Source organism: Typha angustifolia, chromosome 10 (assembly GCF_048772165.1).
Source record: "Typha angustifolia cultivar Huaian chromosome 10, ASM4877216v1, whole genome shotgun sequence".
Classification (NCBI taxonomy): domain Eukaryota; kingdom Viridiplantae; phylum Streptophyta; class Magnoliopsida; order Poales; family Typhaceae; genus Typha; species Typha angustifolia.
The window spans coordinates 5,143,971-5,171,317 of NC_133248.1; the positions used below are offsets into that span (position 1 = coordinate 5,143,971).

The window sequence follows — 27,347 nt, forward strand, 5'->3', positions numbered from 1 at the left end:
TTCTACACATATTTACTAAATCATAGGGCTCGATTTACAATAAGTGAAAATGTACAGTGTAAACAAAAATTTCATTAAAATGTAGGGGGTTATATGCAAATTTCCATAAATAATAAGAGTTCTGGGTCTTTATTGCAATTCTGGAATTGGTGCTCTGGGCTTTGAACTCAATGTCTCCTCGCCCCTATTTTGTCTCAACCTGGTTGAAGTGTATCGTGATCTTACCACCAATTATCCTAAGCTTATGGCAATAAATTGTAATACAGTTTGAAATATAAGTAATTATACTGATAATATTATAATATTATTCATACAACATTATATATATATATATGTGTGTGTGTGTGTGTGTGTGTGTGTGTGTGTGTGTGTGTGTGTGTGTGTGTGTGTGTGGAGAGAGAGAGAGAGAGAGAGAGAGAGGGAGAGAGATTCTTATCTTATCCAAAATGAGGTGAAGGCAAATTTCTGAGATGTCGGTGATCTCCAAAATCTAAAAATGTTGTGCTTCGGGTGAAGAAAGCACCAGAGTTGCCCCTTTTCTCAAAATGTCTACTTTGCTTCATTAAGGCAAGAGAAGTATGATATTTCATGAAATGTCCAAAATATGGTGCTGGCAGTAGCATAGGGGCAATTTTCCATCCTAAAAAATGACGGATCGCCCTCACCTTCAGGGTAAAAAGGAGTGTAGATTCATGCTACAGTTAGTCCTGCTACATTTCCAATAACTAAGCAAACTTCTGATCCTAAAACAGCAGAACCTACAGAAAACGGAAGCAGCCAGCATAAGCATTGAAAATAAAGTACAAGATTCTGGCTAGGGCTGAAAGGTGCACAAATGAAGTATAGAAAGGTACCAAAAGAATTATATGATGTGTTTGCCAAGTTGGTAGTTATACGTAAAGAAATATGAAGCATAATTAAATTATTGAATCATCAAAAGTGACAATGATCCACAATGATGCCATTTGACAATTAGAGTATTATATCCAAGCCTTAAACAGTTCTTTGTGATCCAACACATCTTTTAAATCGCTCAGTACACAAAAGGATCCGTGCACTGTCCTCGGGACATGCAAAAGTCGGCAAATTGATGCAAACTACTATCACCCTATTTTTAACAATTACAAGGATCAAACTATCTTCTGTTCTGAGTACAGGAAGAATAACTAAATCTTAGACAAGGGGTTCTGATAGTTCCATCTCATTACTGTTTTGCTGTATGTCAGCCTGGGAGTATCGTACGAAGTCTAGGCCCAGCCATTGCCATGGCCAGCACATGTATCTATGACTATTCTGGCTTGCTGAATCATTCCTACTGTCGGATTCTTCAAGCTGCCGAGTAAGCTCCTCCAGCCTCTCCCGCAGCCTCGAAGACCTCGAATCTGCCAGCCTTAAAGATTTTTCAGCTGCATCTCTTGCAGCCATTGCTGCCGCAGCAGTATGTTCCTTGAACTTGAGTTTGCTCTCCAGCTCTAACATTGATTGCTTCGACTCATCTAATTCCTTCCGGAGAGCTGATATCTGCATTAATAAAACAGAAAACAGAATGCCTAATTCACTTATTTGATTCATGAAATTTGATAAGAAATTGGAAGTAAAAAAGTTCAGGTATATCTTCAAAACATGTTTACTCAAACTGGCAAGATGAATAAGGTAAAATACATCAGAAGCTGATTCTTTATCAGAAAAGAAATTATATGTTGTTGTTATCATTAAAGACACCTAAGAGTGCAAATGGAGTCTGGTCGGGCCTGGTCCGAACAAAATAAAAATCCGGCTCAGACTGGGCCAGATATTGTCCGGACCAAGTTAAAATTTTTTAACTTGGTCTAGTCCATGCCTATGATATTGGGCAGTGAGCAGATAGACATATCATGTCTAATTGAATATAAATGTTTGAAGAAAATATTTTTATATGGTAGAAAATTTTCTAAATACCTGAAAAAAATATTTTTATATGATTCAAAATTTTCTAAATGTTCCCACTTCCATAGTTGCCTCCAATCTCAACCAAATTAGTCGCAATAAAAATTGTGACTAATGCTTCCAAATGAGCACAGTAATAAAAACAGATATTTAACGTTTAAGGAATATAAGCAATTAAATTGGATTTAAGGAATTTAAATTTAAATCAAATAGAAATGTTAGAGCTCAAAAAAATGAGCTATTACTTATAGGCCTTAATGGATGGGCTGGGCGCCACGGGCTCGGGCCAGGTCAAGCTTGGACATGACTTGACCTAGAGCTAGTCCAATAGACTCTCAGATCGGGTCGGGCCGGGTCCAAAGTGGGTTGGGATGAAAGATGACCCAATTTTATTAGGTTAGACTGATATACCTTGTTAGAATCTTTTCTTATTACATTAGTAATTTATTTTTATTAAAATAAAATTCCTGTAGGTCGCATTCTCTCTATTATCTCTCCCTCCTCCCTCTTTACCAACCTACCATCTCTACCGTTGGCAAGGTCTCTCCTAACTTCTAATCTCCCTCGTCTGTCAAGTCCTCCCTCTTCTTTAGGATCTTGACCACTTCTTCCCCTTCGTCTTTATCCCTTAACTACATCCATCATACACCTTCATCTCCATAATCGTTCATAATCTTAACATCCACTCCACCCGTCACCACCACCATCACGCACGTTCTCTCATGTTTTCATCCCAGTTGCAGTTCGAATCTGTGAAAAGTGTAAATACAAAAATTGTAGATCAGGGAGTTACGAATTTAATCCAATTGGTTTCGTAATTTATTGACTACAGGAGAATATTTAGTGAATATTTTCCCACGGTTGTGCGGACTGATTCCTGTAATAAATTCAGATCTTGAAGAAATCGTTACGTAACTGATCTTTTGGTATCGTAACCCATCATAGACATGGACAGGGCTTCAGACTCACGGGTATTTTGAGCATCCCTCAAGACACCTTCCAAGAGCAGAAACCTCAATAAAAGAAACACATAACTGGTTTATTCAAGAATAAGTTATATAAAGATAATTCCAATAACCGGCAAATGAAAATAAGGCTAAAGGTCAAAGGAGCAATGAAATAGAAAAGTATTCTTTCAAAATTGAAGTCGAATATAAGTCGAGTTCAATGCATAAGGATGAAATTATTTAGGAAAATAGTGAGATACTAGAAGAGTGAGGAGTTCAGAGTCTTCAGACTCCAACAGTGAGATCGACCTACTATTGGAGCAACAGGGCGTGATGTTGCCAGAGTAGGGAGAAATATAGGGTGCCATATAAAAGTGTATCCTATAAGTCAGGAAAATATCGCAGTCAACAAGCTTATTCCAAAATTAAAGAAAAGATATTCCAACAAGAATGTCAACACATATCAGCCTCAGATAAGTGGAAAACTATGAAAATCTTTCAATGAACAAATCATCTTCTTTTCAAGGCAATGAGTTTCAACATAAGCTCAAAAGGAAAAGAATAGCAGTATCAATCTAGCAATTATGATTCAAAAAGTGTTAGAAGAGCCGGTCAAAGAAAATTCATCAACTAGTGGGGTCATTTTTCAATATTATTTGTCAGATAATTAAGTCGAAGCAAAGACTGCATAGCAAGTATCCATTCCTGTTGAGTCTACGACAATTATAAACATCAATCACCAGAAGGAGAACGAACCAATTGCAGCCATAGAGGTTGAAACTTGTAAAAAAGATTATTCCATAACTTAAGTTTCAATCAAACCAGAGGGCGAGATGATGTGTGGGAAGTCTTATATTCAAAATTTTTCTTCAAGCTATTTGATGCATGTTATTGATATTAAGGTTTTTGACAATTGGAAAGTTACGAAGGACAACCATTATTCAGTGATCTTCCCACATATGAATCAAGAAAATGAAAATGACAAGATAACGTACTTCAAACATAAGATAATATTTTCTTCAGTACAAATTTTAGCAGTAAAAAACAAAAGGTGAAAGGTTTAGATATGAAATCTGATAAAAGAAAAAGACGATGATACCATATTACTAGAGTAATGCTTCAGTATCATACCAAAAATATCTTTTTCCTTTTTAACATAAAAAAAATTAAGTAGAGAAAATGAAATAAATGAGAGAATAGATGAGAAAAAGAAAATATTAAAGTAGAGAATGACAACTCGGAATCACTCTGGTAGGGACTCACACCAATTTACACTTCATGCGAAGGAAGAAGATAAATAATGATCATTTCTCTACATGCTCTTCTAAAAATATTGGAAGATATCATTTCAACCAGATATGAGGTAAACAGGACTAGTGTTTTTCATCAAAACTCGCCTTTTGGAGATATCATACCTCCCTATTTAGCAGCGTGCTAAATAGAAAATCAGACATGATAAGAGAAAGAAGCAGATAGAACTGCAAGGGTCCCGTAAAATAATTTTCTCAAAAATATATTTCTGATAAAAATGGTGAGGAACAACAAGATTTATATCATATAGTACAATCTGACAAGAGTGAGCAGGTGCATCTCAAGTTATGATGGGAATCGGTTTTGAAAAATGTAGAAAATTGGACGCAACAAAAGGTTAATTACACTTACCCCCTAAACTATTGCTGATTTTCACAAACAACCCTTAATTATGAGTTTACAACAAATACCCCCTTCTGTTAGTTATCGTATGCTATCATAGATAATTTTGCTTATGTGGCACTTATATGAGCCTAAATAAGAGATATGTATTGAAATGCCCTTTTTACAGGGAAACTCAATGTACAATTATTTTAGTCCAACAATAATGGACTGAAATGCCTTAGACTTACCTCCTTCTTTAATTCCATTTATCTTCTTGCAAATATATATTTCTAATTAATTTACTCTATAAGATGAGGTGGCATCTTTGTATGGGGATATAGTAGTAACTAAGCTTATTTCATCAATGTCATTACAATATTCACTTGAACCCCTAGTTTAGGGTTTGACATTGTAACAAAAAGTTTAGGAGTGTTTGTGAAAACAGACATTAATTCAGGAGCTTTAAGTGTAATAAATTAATTACCCTACAAAACATTATCACAACTATTAGTCCCTTATCTTATTCAAATTCTTCAAATGATTATACATACTGTTGCAGGCTTCTCCATTTAATGAGTAGGATATTATCCTTCTAAAATTCAAGAATCTACAAAAAGTTAATTGGAAACAAGATGGAAAAACTATACATGCCCACTGTATTGTTTACCACGTCGGCTGTTTAGGCATCATATGATTTTTTAATTACATATAATTTCAAAAATTATTGCAAAAAATCCTACAAATTTAGAAAAAAAATAGAAAAGTAGTAAAATATTAATCACTCACATCAAAAGGGTGAAAACTAAAAATATTACTCTAAGTTGACTTCACTTTCTTCCATTTTCTCCCTCTGTGTGATAATAGACCTTTCTTTTGATATGTATGATTCAGACTTCATCGATGTCGTCTCGAGTATGGATACACCTTATGGGTGTCTTTTCTTATTGCTTTAATGTTTTATTCAGAGAAAAATAAGATTTCTGTAGGTTGCGTTCAAACGCGGGTGGGCGCGTTCGAACGCACTTACGAATGCCTATATCAAGTTCACAAAAACAGAGAACACGATCGGGCATGTTCAAACGCTGCGTTCAAACGTTTGCATCAAGTTTACATCAATAGAGAACGTCCTTTGTGCGTTCGAACGCGATCAACAAAAATCCATTGTTTCTAGGGTTAATAATTGACATTTTTGAATTGTTTGGTTAGCCTCTTAAGGTGTGGATGGCAACTAATAATGGATCATTGAATGAATTGAGCTTTTACCCTAATCTTCTTTTTCTCCTTTTCTCTCGTTCCCTCATCCTCCGGCTCCGCCGTTTCTAGCTTCCCTCGACCGACCACTCACTCTAGTCTCTTAGGGCAGCCCACTCCTTCCCTTTCTTTAAATCTCTCTACCCTTGCCTTAACCCTTTTCATTATCCATAATCCTTCCACCACCACCTTACTCACCGGTGCCACCCCATTACCGTTGGCCTACCACCACAATAATCTACCTAGGATCCCGTGCCTCCATCCACGGATCCATAAAACGGACTCCCTAACGTTCACCTACTTATTTGACGATATCTCCAAATCCCGCCGTCTGATTTTTTCTGAAATTAGATTCATTGGAAAGCTCTTTTCCAGGGCTACAACATATCAAAATTTCACGTTGATCCGACAGCTATAACTTTCAGAATCCTCTTCTAAAATTCCGTATAAGATCCTATCCAAATCTGAAAACGGGATAGATCAAACATTAACCCGAGAGATGGTATCATCTTTTTCTTTAAATTATTTAGATCCCTCCCTCTCTTAATTGCAGCTCCATCTCCTCTCCTCTCTTGTCCTCACCATCTGCTACGACAATAGCCGAAGGGCTGACCTTCTACTACAGAAGTAGTTGAAGGGTTTTTGTAGCAATAGCGGGAGAGAGGGAGTTTAGATCTACAAAACAAATAAAAGAGAGAAAAGAGAGCTCATGATGCCACCGGAGGTTGTCAAAGTAAGTTGGAGGTCATGATCAAGCCTGCTAGACATCGATTGTTGTCAAATCAAGTGCATAGGTTCGTGTGAGGAAAAAGAGAGAGATTAGGGTGAGTTGGAGAAGGGGACTGATATGATTCAAGTCAAATTTGAGTCTGAATAAGAAATTAGTCATCCTTGAATTGCAGGAAATTGCAATCTTTGCAATTCTAGGAGAATAATCATATAATATTTATACGATGTCCCAATCATGTGAAATTAGATGGATTAGATTGGTGATGTCATGATCTTCGTTTTTTATATTAGGACTCTTGGGATAGAACGAAGTTACATAGGGTCTTTTGGATAACGGAGTTACATGATGGTTAGTTTAGATATATTATTTTTTTTATTTGGTTTAGGGCTCTTTTATTTTATTCTCTATAAATAGGATCTTATGGCTTGTATCTTAAGCATATCTATGAATTGAATTTATCTGCCTCAAATTCTATCTTTCCTCTCTTTAGCTTTCTCCCTATCGTCTAGTAAGTTTGTAACACCTAAGAAATAAAATCACATAGCCGAGGTTGTCGGAGTTGGATTTGTGTCAGTGGAGTTTGCCTGAGTTGGATTTCTACGTCGGAGAAGCAATAGCTAAGGTAGGGAGATAAAGAGAGAAAAATAGTGAAAGAGAAAAGAGAGAAATAGTCAAAGAGAGAAAAATAGTGAAAGAGAAAAGAGAGAAATAGTCAAAGAGAGAAAAAGAGAAATGGTGAAAGAGAGAGAGAGAAAAGGAGAGAAAAATAATGAAAAAGGATCGGCTTGGATTGGCTCGGACCAGCAGGATCAGCCGATATTTTGAACCATGGGATAGTGTAGACGTACTATGTTAATGCTAGCATTTGACAATGTATAAGGGAAAAGGATCGGCTCGAACCGATCGAATCAGCCGATATTTTGAACCATGGGATAGTGTAGACGTACTATGACAATGCTAGCATTTGACACTATATTAATATTATGATATTCATATTCATACTTTTATTATTAGCATTTATGTACTAATCACTTCTGCATGATTGAATACATGCTTATATAGTATATGCAATTAAAGTATGTTGATCATGCCATGTATGATATCAAACATTGCACCAAATGTAGGTATCACTAAGTAGTTAAATCTCATCTTGATAGTACCTTTTTACTCACTCACCTAGGGTTAGAGTATATATATACATTGGTCCACGTTTGAGATCATTAGTCCTAGGACACTCTAGTAACTTGAACACCGGATTTGAGTAGGCATGATTATTGTCGAGTATGGAGGTCAAACTCTTGATCTCGAAAATGATGATTGTGAGGTATGATTTATAGTTCTAGCGGTACCTAATGACGTAGGATTAAAATATCTTTCCGAGCCAAAGGCTTGTGAATTTCAGCACGGGGTGCGATGATGAGTGATGAGGATATGCTTACAATCGAGGTAGTCTAATAGCCACAAATAGCAACTCATATGCAATGTCGTCAGGCATGTACGGGCGACATTACAGCTAGATGTTATTTTTTCCCATTGTTTGATGCTATAGGAGAGCATATGATATAATTATTTGTTATGATATTAAGGCTAAAGGAGAGTATGTTGCTATGAGTTATAATCTTGTTTTGTCACTAAATGATGAGCCATCATTATTGAATTTACAAGTTTATTATATTATCATTTAAGTTTGACCTATATTGTAGCATTATGTATTATACTATTTTCAAATTGTATGTGTACAACTTGTTAGGCTTTATGCTCATCATCTATTTGGTTTCTTTTATATTTTGATAATTGTATTAGTTACATTGCCCCTACATGTGTATTTAGCTACTTTTAGTTATGTTATAGACATGTATTTTGAAGACTTGTTGTAGCCTGTGGTAACTTCGAACGTTCTTTGCTTAGAATATTTTCAGTGAATTTTGTTTTTTCATCTTAGATACTATGTGAAAATATTGACTAACGGGTCATGTGAGAAATAGGTGGGGCTGCAACAGTATATTTTCTCACCATGCATAACTTATGAAACTATTGCCCGCATTCCATCATTATTTATATCAATTCTAACAATAAATCATCTACTATGTACTGTATAAATACCCTAGCTCAACCTATCGTCAAACTAAGCATTACGACGACCTACCTTTCAACCCAAACACCACCTTATGACACCCTATAATCCTAGGATGCCCCTCCTAAAATCTCAACTGCAACTTATCTATAAATCAGGCTTTCCATACTCAATAACCTGCGTCGGTGCACACCACCTCTACCCAATAATCGGTGTGCACCGTTTTTAGAAATCTGTCGACAACTGAGCTAGGTGCACATCCACTAGCTTCAGTGCACGCCTTCTCTAAATAGTCAATAAATGGTTATTTGCTATTTAGGACTAATTTGATTGTGATCCTTTATGGAATCCTATCAATTTGGTGGAGCAACATTCCTCGGCATGTCCACTACAAGAGCCATGTCTACACAAAGGAATACAATTGATCCAAGTTCTTCGACGCCATACATCCCACCACTCGATCTTTCAATGGAACTTAAGGTCAAGGGCGTTCATGAGGAGAGGTAGAACATAACAGGCCTCGATCTCATGCCCATGATGGCACTAATATCTTTTGTTGCTATCGAGCTGAAAGAGAGCGTGAGGGAGATCAGAGGCATTAGCAGATCCAAACCTACCATCAGATCACCAGCTAGGGCTATCACAGTCACACCTGTACATAGCCCTAGGCCGACACCTCATCGTTGCCTCAGCATGAAACATCTCCAAGACAGCATACTCATATGCCGTTACTGCCCACTCTAGAATGAAAAAGGAATGCAATCCTATAGATGGGTTCCACAACCAATGGCCATAGACGTGCACTACATATAACCCATGGATTGAGTATGAGGATACTTGCCAACCATACCAAAGAGTACCAGAGGTGGCCTATCATGGTTGATAAAAGGAAGGACATAGAGACACTCATGGAACAGCAATGGCCAAATCCTGTAGCTGGATTTCCCTAAGTTATGATGGCAACACGTTCGACTGGATCTACTGAGTGGAGTAATTTTTCGCCTACCTGAACACACCTAAAGATTTCAAAGTGTTGCTAGCCTCTTTCACTTGGAGGATGTTGCAATATGGTGGTTCTAATCAGCCAAAAGGAACCAACCTTTTTCACAAATACAGTCCTTCTATTCGGGCCATCTAAATACAAGGACTTTTAGGCAACTCTCTCTACTTTATCTAGCTTTCTTATTGTTGTCCAATTAGTCTTTCTCTCCCTTGCCGCCCTCTCGTCTTAGCAGTTTCTTTCCTTCACTATGGCAGTACTCTTTCTCACTATGCGCAACCTACCAGAGCTATTACCCACGTTCCATCATCACCTATGTCAACATCAGCCAAAATTCATCTATCCTCTACCATATCAAAACCCTAGTTCAACCTATAGCCAAGCTACGCCCTACATCGACCTACCCTTCAGCCCAAACACCACTCCATGGCTCCCTATAATCCTAAGAAGTCCCTCCTAAAGTCCTAGCTACAACAGATCACCATATTAGACTTTCCATACTTAATAGCCTGCATCGATGCGCACCGCCCAAAAATCAGTGTGCACTGCTTCTAGAAACCTGTAAGCAACCCAAGCTCGACGCAAACCCACCAGCTTCGGTGCACACCATCTCCAGACAGTTAGCAAAGTCTTACTTGCTGTCTAGAGTTGATTTGATTGCGATTCTTGGCGGGGGTCGCATAAAGGACCATGCAACATTAATAAAATGTCACATGGGTTTGAGATTCAAGTTGGATCTGGTCTGACATGTTAGTTAAATGAAATGAATCGAGTTATTCAGCCAATCCCGAGCCTAGATCAGGATCCGCCGAAACTCAGATTCATGCATATTATTAGTATTATCAATATTAGAACAGTCACAAAGATATATAGAACTGAACGCTGAACGAACATAGAAAATCCTATTGTTTTAGAACAAAAATTATATCATGGAGATATATGATTTGTCCAATTCTACATCACCTGTGTGACGAATTCCCTTTCAACAGCACCACCAGCTGCAGCTTCTTGTTCTGCTGCTGCTTTCCATCTAGCAATTTCTTCTTCAGCTGCTGCGATGTCCATCATGAGGCCTTCAACCTTTTAACATATGCCCACTTAGTTTTTTATATGTAACTAATAAATGCCATCTTACAATTAAATGACAATAGTGAGCATGAACATTAAATGTGTGGAATGATGATGCTAGAAAGAAAAAAGTAAAGAAAATGCATTGCATATAAGTTGAGCCTAGAGAAAAGGAATTACATTTTCATTTGCAATCTGTTCTTTCTCTTCAAGTTCCTTTATATGAAGCTTTTGTTGGTTAATCTCTTTTGCTTGCCCATCCAGACGTGATCTAAGTAAACTGGACTCTGCCCTTACTCCAGTAACAATGAAGAATAAAGCAAGTTAGGATGTAAAAATGAAGAGTAAAGCAAGTTTGTATGGCTCGATGACTATAAAAACACTAAGAGCATAGACAAGAATCACAAGATAGAATCATTTTAATATTCTATGAGAATGCCTGCCCAGTGACACGATTAATCACCAGTACTTCTAGTACAAGATTAGAAAAGAAAATGTTAATTATGATAATTCCCTACTCTTTTAAATGAAAACTGGACTCTGCCCTTACTCCAGTAACAATGAAGAATAAAGCAAGTTAGGATGTAAAAATGAAGAGTAAAGTAAGTTTGTATGGCTCAATGACTATAAAAACACTAAGAGCATAGACAAGAATCACAAGATAGAATCATTTTAATATTCTATGAGAAAGCCTGCCCAGTGACACGATTAATCACCAGTACTTCTAGTACAAGATTAGAAAAGAAAATGTTAATTATGATAATTCCCTACTCTTTTGAATGAAAACCATCTCTAGATAGTTTAAAATTGCATCATTTTAGATCTTAGATAACTACAATAAGGAAGTATCACCTTTGGGAGAATAGACAATCATAAAGTGAATTTATTATCCTTTGTAATTCTTGAAGGGAAAGAGTTAAATTTTAATAATCTTTGCCTTTATTCTTACAATATATAGGAATTATTATTCCCCATATAATAAATCCAAGGATTCTCATTGTTTTTTCTCAAGTTCTATATGTAGCATCTCCCAACTTTTTCTTCGTTTAATCTTTCTTGGTCAATTTGGTAATACGGCTAAGCATTTGGAGAATGATCATCCTTCAGAAAGCCTGCTAGGAAATGTGGATTCAAGTTTAAATAAATCCAAGCATAATAAGGAGTAATTCTATAAATAGTAAAAATTCTATATTATATAAGGTGCCATTTACTCCAGAAGCATAATAAACTGTAGTAAGCATTGTTTGTATAAATTGTTCTATCATCTTAGTCAAAAATACTCAGTCTTTAGATAAGTTCTTGATAACCCTCCAATTTCACAACAAAATCTTATCAAGCATAGTTTAAGAAGAAAACAGTGAGGCAACTGACAAAAAGAAGTGACTCCAAGCTAGTAGGATATACATATATCAGTTGAATCAAAGCATTAATTTAGATTATCTCGATCACCAAGGTCTGAAAACTTGGTTTCAGTCAGGGATTGTTATGTCAGTCAGCGCAGTTGGTATGGATCGATATATACCGTGCCAGTAGATTATCAACACTAGTACTGGAAGAGTATCTCAATAGTCCATTATGGTCACCCATGCTAACCGGTGTCACTGAGTATATCTTAATTTAAGCAACTCTAATTTGAGGTATCTTTCATTCCTTTGAATACCTCTTAGTCTTTTGGTGTTTAATCTATCCAAATCATATTCTAAATTTTGGAAATCAAAAAGAAATTTTCCCAAATGTTTTTCGGTAACTTAAAATATCCAAGAAAATTTGGGGAAAATCATGAGATTAAAAAAAATTACATGTGCTACACTAATATCTTGCTTTGAAGAATATTAATTTAGCCCTTAAAATCTATTTTAAGGCCCTGAAAAAGATGTTTCTTCGACATGTCGAGGCTATCTAATGTGCCAACACATTGACTCTACATGGCATGTACCAATGATACATACCATGACGAGCTAAAATCGACATGTCCTGATCACCTGCTATTTAGTTCAAGTCCTAGACTTGGATACCTGCTAATTATAGACTCAAATTGTTAAATTGATTAATGGGTTTAGTCAAGTCATTTAATTAGTTTAGTCGAGTCATTTAATTAGTTTAGTCGAGTCATTTAATTAGTTTAGTCGAGTCATTGAATGTATGATGAGTCCGAGTATTACTCGGTTTAGTCAAGTTGCTTGGAGTAATAGTAATCTGAATTCGAGTCAGTTTAGAGTTAGTCTTTATATATATATGTGGAGTGCAGCCCAAGTTGAGGAGGTATCAAGGAAAATTTGCATTGCCTTTATTGCTATCTTTCCCTTATCTATCTCTCAATTTCATCATCTCTAGCCTCCTTCACATTCTCCTCAAGCCATCTGACGCCCTTTTCCAAGAGGCTGAAGCTTATCCTCCCCACTCTTTCCTTCTAAAGTATTGATCTACCTATTTATCACTATCATCATCAAGCCTTTACACCATCTCCATCACTATCTATAAGCCGATCTACCAGAATTGCCCTCTAAACCTTGTCAACAGTTTGATTAATGGGAAGTCTTCCATGGCAGCGGACCACCCCATGGAGACCTAGACAAAACCATTGTCGCCGCCGACTTCATTACCAAGATGGTCGGAGACACCACCGATAAACCCCTCAACGGTGACGACTTGGCAACCGCCAAGGCTATGATTTAAACCACCCTTGTCATCATAAACCAAATTTTGATGGAGTAATCAAGGAGGCTTCCTAGATCACCACGAGGAGCCACACCACCAACAATCAATGTTGTTGCAAAACCCCGACTGTTACCGTTCGAGCAGCAACCCCTCCACATCCACCTCCTATGGAGTTTGAGGATGATCTAGATAAGTAAATTGAGGCACGGCTGCAGAGTCCGATCTCGACACCCACACCGAAGAGAATCAAGCACCTAACCGAAATTGGGCACCAATAATCCACTGCTTCGAGGAGGACAATCCCTGGGCAAAATATGATGAACCATCACCACATCATCGGGTTGAAGGTGAGGGCTATAGAGGTAGGAGACTCCCTCAAGACGAATAACCAGAGGTCGGAATTCGAGAGACCTTTGCGCTTGAATTTTCCAAAATTCAATGGAGATCCACTTGATTGGATTTATCAAGCAAAATAATCCTTTGAATACCAGCAGACTTTAGAGGCTCACAAAGTCCTTTTGGACTCCTTTCATCTAGAAGAGATAACCATAAGGTGATATCAATCCACCCAACGAGCTTAGCCCTTCCAATCTTGGGACAATTTTACAAAAGCCCTTTGCATCTGATTTGGGCCTTCCGACTATGAAGATTTTCAAACCACATTGACGAAGCTAACACAGAAAACCTCCGTTAGAGCTTATCAAGAAGAGTTTGAGAGGATTAGTAACTGAGTCCATAGATGGATGAACTCGGCCCTTAAAAGCACACTCATTTTCGACCTACGACAGGACATTCAAACTAAGGTGATGGTCTCTCATCCCTATCCTTGCTGGAGGCTTTCTCCACTGCTCAGGTAATGGAACAAAAGCTAAAGGATCTCGAAACATGTCATAGAGCAGCTAGATAGAACTTGAGGCAGGAGATGCCACCGGCCACCTACAACCATCTCGCACACCGGTTGGGCTGCCGTGCACCAGCTAAGATTCGCCTCGCTTCGAGGCCTTTTATAGAGGATAGAGGACTTCCGAGGGCCTCATACAATGACTCACTCCAGCCCAAGTGGAAGATCGAAGAGCTAAAGGGCTCTACTTTCATTGTGATGAAAAGTATACACCCGCCGACACAAATGTGTCCAGCCAGCAGCAATGGTGATGCTCATGGGTGAAGATGACGAAGATGAAGATGACGGACCAGAAGAAGAAGAAATTCAATGCCAGACCGACACCACCATGCATTCATTCATAGGAATGGTTGAGCCACCCTAGGCAAAGATGGAGCTATGGGAGATGCCACCCCCATTAGATGCTCTACCTGAAGATCGCTTTCATAGTTCTCACTTTGGAGACAAAGTGAACAGAAGCGTAGTGGATTAATGTAAGCCGAATCAGGTCAGATCACATCAAGAGGCATTGGGCTTGTCGGGTTGAGCCTAGTTATAATAGTTTAGCAATTTACTATTTTAGCACCTGCTATTTTGTTTGAGTCCTAAACTTAGGTACCTGCTAATTATGGACTCAAGTTGTTAAATAGATTAATAAGTTTAGTCAAGTTATTTGATTAGTCTAGTCAAGTTATTGAATATATTATGAGTTTGAATATTACTTGGTTTAGTCAAGTTGCTTGAAATAATAGCCTAAATTCGAGTTGGTTTAGGGGTTAGCCTCTATATATATGAAGGCTGTCCTAATTGAGGTATCAAGGAATATTAGTATTACCTTTATCGTTATCTTTCCCATCTCTATCTCTCAATTTCGTCCTCTCTAGCCTTCCTCACGTCAAGGTTCCCAATTTCGGTCAATCCCGAGTGGGATCGGTTGAAACGGGAGGGAATAGGTCGGATCCGACGACCTTGACTGCCGGCAACCTCGGGTGAGTTTTTTTTTTCAATTTCTAATTAATTTCTCTTTTTCTCTTTTTTTCCTTCAGGTGCTACTGTGGTGAAGTAGCAACACCAAGTGCTGCTTCACCACTTCAGCAGCAGCACCTGATGCTGCTACTGACCTGCAGCAGTAGCAACAGCAGCAACAGCACCTGCTGCTACTGAGAACCTAAGAGAGGCAGAGAGAGTTAGAAACTAGAAATCGGAAAGTCAAGGAAAAAAAATAAGAGGGTTTTATTTTCGTAAATTTTAAATTATTTTATATTTTATTTTAATTTTTGTTTATGTTTTTAGTTACAGAGTTATAGTGAAAAATATAATTAATAGCTCCAAAAGATAAATCATATGATACCAAAATTGGATAGCAACATTGCAGCACTATTGGATAAGATAAAAGACGTGTTAAATGCAACTGACATGAAAAGAAAATGAGTAATTGATGCAAATCTAGTATGGATGCAATGTTTTGGAGAACAATCGACCCAAACAAGTAACTAAAGTAAAATATAGTAAGCAATAATTGATAAGAAGTTAATTGATTAAAAGGATCACTACTAGATGGAAGGAGAGAAAACCACTCAGATAAGATAGTAGCTTCCTCAATTCTCAAATAGATACGTTCATAGTAGAAAGACTTAAAATATGGTGTAAAGAAAAAGACTTTAGAGTTTAGGTTTACCAATAAATGAAATAGTAGTGCTTTTACTTTGAAACCAAGTCTTCCTCCTCACGTCCGGGCACCCAAAGATTCTCTTTCACTACTGGAATCCTCTAGACAGTAGCAGTAACCAACAAAAAAGTAGAGGTTGAAGAAAGAGAGAGGTTTAAAGAGGAAGTAGAAGAGATTAGAAAAGGATCTTAAGACAGAGTAGAAGAAAGAGAGAGAGAAGAAGAAGAAGAAGAAGAAGACCACAAGGGAGAAAGTGAGAGATCTCAAATAAATCTTGTTCCAACTTGTCCTTGTTTCTCATATAATAACCCTTAAATAGGTTAACAACTTTGATTCTAGCTGATTCAAATAGGAACTTATTTCCTAATAGAACTCTAATTGATCATCTTACCTAAATTGGCTAACCCAATTTAGATAATAAATCAATGTGGACATCCCCCATATATAAGCTTACCATAACTATCAATTGAGATTCTAATAGGAATTTATTTCCTAATAGGATCCTAATTGATTAAATTTTACCTAAATTGACTAACCCAATTTAGGTAATAACTCAATACGGACATCCCCTGCATATAGGCTACCATATCTATCAATTGACTAAGTCAATTAATTATTTGAATTAAAAATCAACAATTAGACCAAAATTGGACTCAAGCAATTTTATTTTGGTTAAATTGAAGATGATGCCCACATCAGTAATGGTGTCAATCATTTAAAAAATTATTTAACCAGAAGACAAGGAAATATAGCAGTTTGCACTCGGCTGTCCTTGAAAGTTAGAAAATAAAAATTAACTCATCTAATTGCCAAAAAAAAGAAGAATAAATAATCAACACAATAAAAAGAGTCCATGGTTCGTGAAGAATTGATGTATAATTCTATACACATTGATGATGATAGCAATGAGCAAAATGGAGAGGATGATGAGAAGAGATAATTGAGGAGGGCAATAAAAGAGAGTAGAATTATACATAGAAAGGAGGAAAAGATGAGAAAAAGCACTGGTGGTAACTTTCAGTGATCTAGATTAGTTCATATACAGACAGAGAGAATACGGGGGCACCAATTCTACCGTTAGGACTCCTAGTGTTATAGCAGAGTCTGAAAATATTAGACCAATAAATATATATCTTCAAAAAAAATGGGTCGTACACAGACTTTCATCAAGATAGTTCTCAAAAAGATTAAAACTGTAAAGAAATATATTGGTAAGGCTATCTCTAAATTTTTCTTCTATAATTATATTCCTTTCAATGTAGCTGATAATCCTTATTATCACACTATAATAGGGTTTGGTATTCCGCCTCTTAGTTTAAATGATATTGCAACTAAATATCTTGACTGAAAGATAAATGAGCTTCATACTTACATTGAGATATTTAAACAGTATTGGGATGAATTTGGTTGTACACAGATGTGTAATAGATGAAGTACATAAAATAGAAAAAATATAATTAATTTCTTAGTGTACTCGAGTATAAGGACAATATTTTTGAAGTCTGTGGATGCTACTGCTAATTTCAAAAATACATATTATATTTGTCAATTGATGGATGAAGTAATACCAGAAATCGGTGAAAAAAGAATAGTCCAAATAGTTACTAAATAAGGTCAATTATAAAGCTGCTAAAAATTTACTTATGATAAGAAAACCTCATTTATATTAGATGTCATGTGCTGCACATTGTATTGATCTAATGTTAAAGGATATTGTAAAAAAACTTGAAATTAATATTGTCATACATGAAGGTCAGAGGTTGACAAATTTTATGTATAATCATGGTTGAGTTCTTAATTTACTTAACCAGATGATTGGTGGTTGCGAGATCATCAGACTCGACATCACTAGATTTGTCACTCATTTTTTAGCTTTAGAGAGCATCATGTGCTACAAAAATTATATTATATGAATATTTACGTCACAAGAGTGTAAAAATTAAGAATATGAAACATAAAGATAAATCTTTAAGTGAAACTTTGAAAAATATGACTCTTAAAAATAAATTTTGGGATGATATTACAATTGCCACCGTAGTATTTGAACCTCTTGTTAAAGTATTACGACTTATAGACAGTGATGACAAGTTTGAGATGAGTTTCTTATATAAGACAATGAACATAGCAAAAGAATCAATAAAAAAATTATGGGCCAAAGTTATAGAAAGTGGTGGAAGATTATTGATTCTAAATCAAACAGACAACTACAAATAGAAATATACATGCTGCTAGTAGGCATGCTTTTAAGTTTTAATTTATTAATTTACTTTTAGTTATAAATATTTAAAGATTTGAATGCTTACAAAATTTAAGTTTCTGCAGGGTATTTTCTTAATCCAAGATTTTAATTCTCTACAAATATCAATAATGATAGTAAAGTCTTGTTGGAAATTAGGAAGGTAATCAACAGGCTTGAGTCCAATATTCATAAACAAATCATTTGAGACAAAGAAGTGAGTTATAATTCAATTAAATAATTTTATTATTATTTGTTTCAAGTATTAACTTTCAATATAATCAGTATGCAATAATATATTTCTAATTTTAGATAGAGAAATATAGATTGAGAGCTGGGCAATCTAGTACTACTAAAATTGTTACAACTATATCTCATAACACTCCAACTGAATGGTAGTCTATCTATAAATGGGATAAGGCACCAAATTTGACACCAATAGAAAAGAAGATTTTTAAGTCAAACTATGTCTTCATCATAGTGTGAAAAAAATTAAACTACTTTCTCCTTAATCTACACAAAAGTACGCAACCGATTGACAATGAAAAGATTTGAAAAGTTAATTTTTTGCCATTATATTATGAGATTAAGGGAGAGAAATTTAATACAGAAGATGAAAAACTAATTGATCTAAATCATGTTTTTGATGAAAAAGACCCCTTAAATCTATAGATCAGAAAAATAAATGATAGGTTATTAGATAATAGATATAACCTATGGTTAGATAAGATATTAAGGGAGACTAGAGGTTAGTATGAATTATTTAGTTGCAGGAGATAATATATCTACCAATACCAGTCATAATCCTGATAATACACCTAGTGGTAAAATCGTCTCATCTACATTTGCTGAGGAAAATCAAAGAGGCATAAGGATTTAAGACTAAGAAATTGAGGATGTATATTCATATTAGCGACGTCATGAGAATGTGCTTCCTATGATTATAGTACATCGAGAATTTATTATTTAGAGTCATCACAAGTCCATATGCTATTATATTACCCTCAGTATCCTCAGTATTTTCAGACACAAGATCCATATACTGGTTATTATCCTCCTCAGACACAAATTATACAACAAGATCTATACAATATGACTAGTATAATAGAATCAATTTTTGGAGGATCAGATCCCAAGCATCATTATTTACAAACTTATGCTGATTATGAGGATGAAGACCAAAGAAATTTATAAGAACCAGCTCGGTATTCATTAAAGTTTTAAATTTTGCGTAAGTTAATACATTTTTTAAGATTTTAGACTTCATATGTGAGTAATTTTTATTTTCTTATTTTTCTATCATTTTTTCTAAACTTTTAGAAATTTTTCTACATTTTTAAATCATATTTAAAATTTTATGTAATTAAAAAATAGTTTGATCCGATACGAACAGCCAATACAGTCAATAGATATTGTTTTTCCAGACAGCCGATACTGATCTCGATCTGATACTAGGAACCTTGCCTCACATTCTCCTCAAACCACCGACGCCTTTCCCTAAGAGGCTAAAGCTTCTCCTTCCTTGTCCATCGATTCCCCTAGTCCTATACGGCCGACCTACTTCTCCTTCTTCCCTTTTAGAGTATTGATCTATGTATTCATCGCCACCATTATCAAGCCTCTGCACTATCTCCATCGCCATCTATAAGCTAATCAATGCTGCCCTCTAAACTACAATCACCACCAAAACCATTATCGGTCTTTCATCCAAATCAGAACTAGATAAAGTCTGAATCTAAAAAGAGTCTAAATACCAAAGATGTAAATTAGGAAGTTACGAACTGAATATTTGGCAAATATTCTCCCAAGATTACGGGGGCCAAAAAATCTATGACTAACCTAGATCTACCTTCTAAGCAAGGTTCACATCACCTTTCAATACCATGATTTCTATAGCAAACAGTGATTGAGATTTAAGGTTGAGGACCTTAACAAATTGCAATCATCTTTGACGAATTCATGCACTAAAACTACATGTGGTCTCTCCCTCTATCTCGCCTCACTATTTTTTTACAAATTAGCCAAGGAAGTTAGCCGCACCACCATAGGCATCGATGCCAAAGGTGAAGCCAAGAAGCTTCACGTCCAACCCAACCGATTATTGAATTTTACACCTTGTGATTGGCTATAGTTTTTAGGAATCACGAGGAAGTCAGACCTAAGCTCTTAAGGCCGAGTTGGTTAAGTCAAGTTAGGATTTGATTATTTGTAAGAGTCGAACTCGAGCCTGTTCGAGTGGCTAGCTGAGTTAGGTTAGATAGCCACTAAATCCATTGTGGTGCGCACCTAACATTTTGATCTATTGCATTAGGATTTGGTTGAGTCGAGTTGACCTAAGCTAAGATTGGCTTGGTCAATCAAATCGATTAGGGAGTTACTATAATCTATGTGGTGCGCCCTAGCCACCACCAAGGCCGACCATTGTTGCCTGCCTTCTCATTTAGTCGCACCCCTCAACCCTAAAGAACAGTCTTACTTCTTCTCTATCCCTTTCCTTACCATTTACACCGATATCCACCATTACCATCACCACCACCTTACCACCACCTTTGGTTGATCACCACCATGCCCACTTTAGCCAACCCTTCTACGATTCGCTCAGATAGATTTGTCTGCCATCCCAAGTCTCACATTTCCAAAACCACGCGTCCGTTTAACCGTTGGATCTCAAATTGCACCTTAATCTTGACAATCCACGGTAACCCTAACTTCTACCTCATGCCTTCGAATCCAATTTCGTCAACGAATTTCGACTCGAGTTGATCATGGGGTTAGGAAGGCGTTTGTATCATATTTCCTCTTATCTTATGATTTTGGATAACTCTAACTAGTTAGTTCTTAGGCTTTGGGCCTATGATCATGAGGCTCTATAATGCTCTTATGTTATTTTGTACCCTAAATCCACATCCCAAGTTGGTCGTCCCTATAAAAGTTATTCTCCTATCCAAAACTGTCCTCGAAGCAATGGAGTACAAGATAGAAAAAGATGAGAAATATAGTAGCAAGGACTAGCACCATTTGGCTATTGTGGAGTGGAGCATACGAAAGAAGCCTAACTAGAAAATGGTGCAAAAAGGTGAAGTTGCTCAACATAAGGGTTAGGAAGATGTATATGGAATGGGAAACAATGAAAGAATTGGTGGAGCCCCATGACTTAAAAACATATGAGGATACATGTTTCTTCTATTTTTCAAGTGAAGCCATCAGCATGCAATTCATATGTAGATCGAAGGGATGCTTTGGTAATGTATAACGATGATAAAGAAGGATAACCTCAAAATTCCTTCAGTTACATCTTACCCTTCTGAATTTCAGATGGAAAAAGAAAAAGAAAAGAGAAACAGATTCAATCTAGATGTCCTTTAAGAATGGTAGGCATCCCCTTGTTGAATTGGAGCAACGCAAAAAACAGTACTGGGATGTAAAATGAGAGCTAAAGTAAGTGAAATAAGACAATAGTATATAATACTAGAGAAAGAGCTGAAAACAGAATGAAAGAGTTGAGACTCCTTAAGAATATCTGCACAAAAGAACTGCAAGCATGGTAAGTACCTCAGGGCTTCGACTATGTGTTGCAGCTCAATTATCTTGAGTTGAGACTCCTTTACAGTACTTTCCACTGCACCCGCCTAAACAAGAATGAAAGAGAAATAACGAAACCATCCACGAATAACGCAATTTAAAAATTATTATAATGCATTTTCAAAATTTATATGTGATGAGCGTAAAATACCAAGTTATAGACTTCATTCTCATGTCCATCTTCTGAGTCATGTTTATTAGGGCCATCCAGTCCCAGATTTATCCCAGCCTCTCTCAGGCCCTCCTGTGCCAGTTGTAAGACATCGTTCGTTTTTGACGAGAGAGCGCTCCTGAGCAAGGTGCCAATATGCTGCTTCTCTGCCAACAATGCAGCCACCTTCTCATTCAAATCTTTCACTTCTTTGCTCCTCTCCTCCATCCCTTCTCTTACCTTCTCTGCTGCCACCTGCGCCAACTGGTAAACCGAGAATGATCCTTCCAAACAAGTCTTCAAATTCCCCTCCAAATCCATCTCCTTCCACATGAACATTGAATCCACCGACTCTGCTTGATCTAACTCGTTCAAATCCACCATCTTGGTGATCTCGTGCATCTCCCCAAAGGCCTTGGACATGTAACTCATCTGCTCAACGAGCACCGGTCTCTGCGCCTCCAATTTGGCCTCCAAGGTCTTAAATTTCGTATCGCAGTCCTCGACAAACTGCCGCAATTTAGAGATCTCGTTCTCCATCTGGGCGACTGAACTTGTTAATCTATCGATCTCTGCATCCTTTTTAGCGACATCTTCACGGAGGCCCGAAATTGTGGCCTCGAGCTGTGAGACCTCGACGGCGATCTCGTAGTTGCGCTGCTCCATCTGTTCACGTGCCTGGTCACGGGAACGGGACGCGGCGTCGAGCTGCTTCAAAAGGTCCTCGACGACGTCGTTGGCGCGCTTGATGACGCCATAAGCGATAGAGGGAAGGCCGGAGGGGTATTTCTGGGATTTGGGGAGGCCGGCGGCGGCGGAGTTCTTTAAGGCGGGGACTTTCGCGGAGACCTTGTCGATGCCGGACGAGAGCATCTGGGAGGCGGTCGCGGACTCAGATTGGAGGGAGGCGAGAGTGGAGGCGGAGTTGTCGCGATCGCGGAGGGCGTCATCGCGCTTCTTGATGGCCTCGTGGGCGAGGGATTTAAGGCGGTTGAAACGGGAGTCGAGGGCGGAATAGGCGCGGCGCTGCTCATCGAGCTCGGATTGGAGGGAGAGGATGCGCTGCTGCTGCTGCTCGGAGGAGGAGGGGGAAAGGGTGGGGGAGGAAGAGGGGAGCAGGAGGGGGGAAGGGTCGTCAGCGTCGTCGACGTCGCTGAGGACGGTGTCGTTGGGGTCGTCGTCGGCCATGGCTAGGGAAGGAAGGAAGGGGAAGAAAACGAGAGAATTGGCTTTTACCTACCGGTCAGTTTTTGTTTATTGTGGTTTTCCGATCGGGAGGCAGGAGAAAACGAGAGAGGAGGGGCCACGGTTAGCCTAATTGCGCTGCAAGGTGGAAAGTTATGTCGTTGGATTTCGACGGTAGGGCTGTCGAAATAAACTAGCTACTCGGCTTGGCTCAACAGAAGCTCGAGCTCGAGTCAGCAATTAGAGCTGAATCAAGCCTGAGCCTAATCAGAAGGCTCGAAAGTAATTTTAAGCCTGAGTTGAAGCCGGCTCATTCAGGCTCGGCTTGATAGGCTCAGTATAAAAGAAATTTATAATTCTCAAAACCCTATTTCCCAAATTTCCATCCCAACTCAACAACTCTCTCACAGCCACTCAACCCCTCAAACACCTATCTCCCTAGCTGAGCTCTCCCTCAGTCGCTTGGTCCTTCTCCATTGCGGCCCACTTTGTCCTCCTCCTTCGGTAAGTTGGCTCCTCCTCATCCTCCTCCTCAAGCCGCCGCCTCATGATTGTCTTCTTCAATTCCTCCTCAAGCCATCGTGTCGTCCTCCTCCTCCTCCTCCTTCTCCAAGTCCCATCGGCAAGCCAGCTCCTCTTCCTCCTCAAGCCGCCGCCTCGTCCTCCTCCTCCATCGGCTTAGCCTTGATCTAGCCTGGTCCAGCTCAATCTGACTCAACTTGAATGAGGCTTGATAATAGGCTTATTTTAGGCTCAAGTTCAACTTGGGCTCAATGTAGCCCGGTTCGAGCTCGGCTTGAATTGAACTAAGCCGAGCCTAAGCAAAATTATAAGGCTCGAAAGTAATTTCGAGCCAAGCCTGAGCTAGCACCAGCTTGCTCAAAATCGACTTATTTACACTCCTATTCGATAGAGTGTGGGTGTGAATTAAATTCGAAGTTCAAGAAAAGATCCATATCCAATAATAATTAGCAAGCCGCAGCCTCCACCCATCAACATAATACATTTTGACCAAAGTAGTCATATTCCAAATTGCTAAAATAGATTACTCCTCAAATTTATTAGAAAGGGGTCTATGGCACTATAGCCCCACTTAAAACATTAATTTTTTGTATTTCACCTTTTAGAGAAAATGCTGATAAGATAAGTATTTTTCATAAAAAGATGAAATACCAAACTCTTTAGCATTTCACTTTGTACAAAAATTTAAGAGAAAATGTTGAGCAGTTTTATAAAACACTTTCAAGTTAAGCATTTTGGCACCGCAAAATATTCTTCCACCTCAAATGAAAATGCTAAAGAGATAAGTGTTTTCACTACAAGTAAAACATTTATCTTTTAAGCATTTTTATTGAAACTGTCCTACCATATATAATGAATATTTCACATTACTACTGTTTGTCAAACACCATGTAATATCATAGAATTTGTAAGAAAAATATATTCAAAGATAAACAATAATGAAGACATTTTGATGATAGAATAACATCTACATATATTTTAGGATCCATCAAACACAAGTAAAACCAATAAATTCACACCAAAACCATATTAAAAGTAAAACTACTAAATAAGATATATTTATATCAAAATATTTCAAGTTCCCAAATAAGTATCTACCCTCCTGGTATATAAAATTGTAAATCTCATGGTTTCTTTCATTTTTCCTAAGCAACTTGGGTTATGAGACATAGACAGCTACTATATAAGTTGTGAAGTAGGCATGTCTGCATTTGTTGGTTGCTCTACTATAGTCTGCTCCTCTCTAATCGTCTCCTCTCTTGTCACCTCCTCTATAATCTCTTTTTTAGTCGGCTCCTCTATAGTCGCCTTCTTATCAGCTTGCTCCATAGTCGTTGGTCCCCCCAATATATCTCTCTCTCTTCTTCTACCTCCTACTTTACCAATACCTCTACCTCTAACTGCAAGAGATGGTAATAGTCGTTGCTTTGTAGGAGCTAGCATAGGCTGATACATTATAGGAGGAGTATGTAAACATCATGGTTCATCAACCATCTGCAATGCACTTTCTAACACACATGTTAATAATCACACTCATCGATGCTCGACAACCACTGCTATTCCATGTGACAAGTGCATTTAATTCTCGACGGTAAATATCTCAAAAAAAATATAAACCTACACTAAATATTTAATAGCTAGTTAATTTTTTTTTGCAAACCTCAAACCTTTGAGAATATAAAATATACAAACATAAAATATTACAATTTATACTAGACATATCGGAGTCTCAATAGTCGTGCAAGAAGGCAAAAATTGCATGTGTGTAATGATCACCTTCCTAACCCCACCACCACTATGAGTCCAAATTTGAAGATAGAATTCGATTCTAACTTATGAGTAGAAAGTTAGGGTTACCGTAGATCTCCAAAATTAAGAAGTAACTCGAGATCTAACCATTAGATGGTAGAGTACTTTTGGGGTTGAGATAGATTTGAGATGGAAAATGAATTTATCGAGATGAATCATGAAAAAGGGAGGCTAAAAAGGCATGGTGGTGAACGGCTTAGGGTTATGGCAAGGTGGTAGAGATGACAATAGTGGAAATCGATGAAATCAGTTGAAAAAGGATAAAGAAGAAGTAGTGCCATTTCTTAGAATCAAAGGGGTGCAGCCAGACAAAGAGAAAGGCTGCTATAAAGTGATACACCTTACTGAAGTTTTTTCTAATTGTGTTAGTTATTTAATTCTAAAAAGAAATAAAGATTCTGTATGCTGCGTTAGAACGTAGGAGGGGGTGCGTTCGAACACCCTTGCGAATGCCTATAGGCGTTCACATTGACAGAGAACGCAATTTGTGCGTTCAAACACGTTCAACCCTGTTCGAGCGCCTACAGGCGTTTACATCGACAGAGAACGCAATTTGTACATTCAAATATGTTCAACCCTATTTGAACGCGATCGATGAGAATTCATTATTTCTAGGGTTAATAATTATCATTTTTAGCTTATTTAGTTAGCCTCTTAATATAACAACCAATCTTTAAAATAAATAAATAAATAAAATTAATTAATTTTTGCATAGCATGATGTGGCCGGCCACAAGTGGTGCGAGCTGAGGGTGCCAGCTTCGGTGGGCCCACTAGTGCCGCAGCGCCGACGTCCCCACCGCCTCTCTCTCTCCCTTTAAGACTGGGTACCGGGTATTGACTATACATAGTGGTCTAGTATGATGATGACATATAGAGCTAACATTGATGATTGAGATGTTGAGAAATGCATATGATTTTATTATCATCTAATTACCTAATTATCGAGTGATCAATATACATCATATATGGTTGCATTTGGTATAATAGCATGGCCATGGTTGGCATGCATCATATGTCATATTTGAGAGAGAGTTATGATGATAGTATGACATAGTGATCTATCTGTTTATTCATTGTCAAAAATTATATATTTTTATTAGTTATGACATGTTATCTACTTTTCATTTATATATTATTGAGGATACATTTATATACTCATTCATGACATGATGCTCTTTTTGATTCATATTATCTAGTATATGATTTACTCTCTATTTGGCATCACTGATTTATGGTAAGATCTATTCACTGAGCCTTTTGCTCATGACTCTCTTTCTTTCTTTTCTAAACCCCCTCAGATATGTGATACGTGATAGTGACTTGAGATATCCCGAGAATATATTTTAGATTGATGAGGTGAGCTATAGGTGCGAGTCGGTATATATGATAATTTGTATAGAAATTGAGTTGTATCATTGTTTGTTATATTTGTACTTTATTGTATCAGACGATAATTTGTATAATACATGTCAAATTATAGTGTACTCGTGTATTAGTTGTTTAGTTGTATCTTAATAGTTTGTCGTGGCCTGTGTGGGTCCTGTCAGATTATGTAATGGTCTAGTGTATATTATTGTGGACTTAGATATTCATATGTTAACAAATTTATTTGGTTGATAGTATGATTTATTTGGTATTGAATTATATGAGTATGGATATATTAGCAGGTATTATTTCATGATGTCATGATTATATGTGCATAGAAGTGTATCTGTGCGTGACAAGCCCCACCCGTCCTATCGCGAGAGCCGCATGTGCCGTGTGGGCATATGGGCATGCACGTGCCCGTGCCAGACGGGGGCGTTACACTTAAGGTGTGGATGGCAACCAAAAACATTATGATGAATGAATATTAAGTCCTAGCCATGCGCTATCTAAACGTCGGTGATCTTCTAACCTCCCTCATTTATTGAGTCCTCCCTCCTCCTTAGAATCTTGGCCCCTTCACCTCTTCATCCTTATCCTCTAAACTTCACAACCCATACAGTCTCATGTCCATTATCATCAATAACCTTATCATCA

The 27,347-nt window shown here is 37.5% G+C and overlaps 1 protein-coding gene across 1 annotated transcript; it reads right to left on the bottom strand.

Moving 5' to 3' along the window:
- Positions 1 to 940: 940 nt before the first annotated feature.
- On the bottom strand, positions 941 to 23,136 carry LOC140769174 (uncharacterized). The gene is made up of 5 exons (XM_073109779.1): positions 21,808 to 23,136; positions 21,627 to 21,703; positions 10,812 to 10,923; positions 10,527 to 10,643; positions 941 to 1,521 (listed from the first exon to the last, which is right to left on the bottom strand). The coding sequence occupies exons 1-5, from the start codon at positions 22,993 to 22,995 to the stop codon at positions 1,174 to 1,176; spliced, it is 1,842 nt and encodes a 613-aa protein (XP_072965880.1). The 5' UTR covers positions 22,996 to 23,136; the 3' UTR covers positions 941 to 1,173.
- Between the last annotated feature and the right edge of the window lie 4,211 nt (positions 23,137 to 27,347).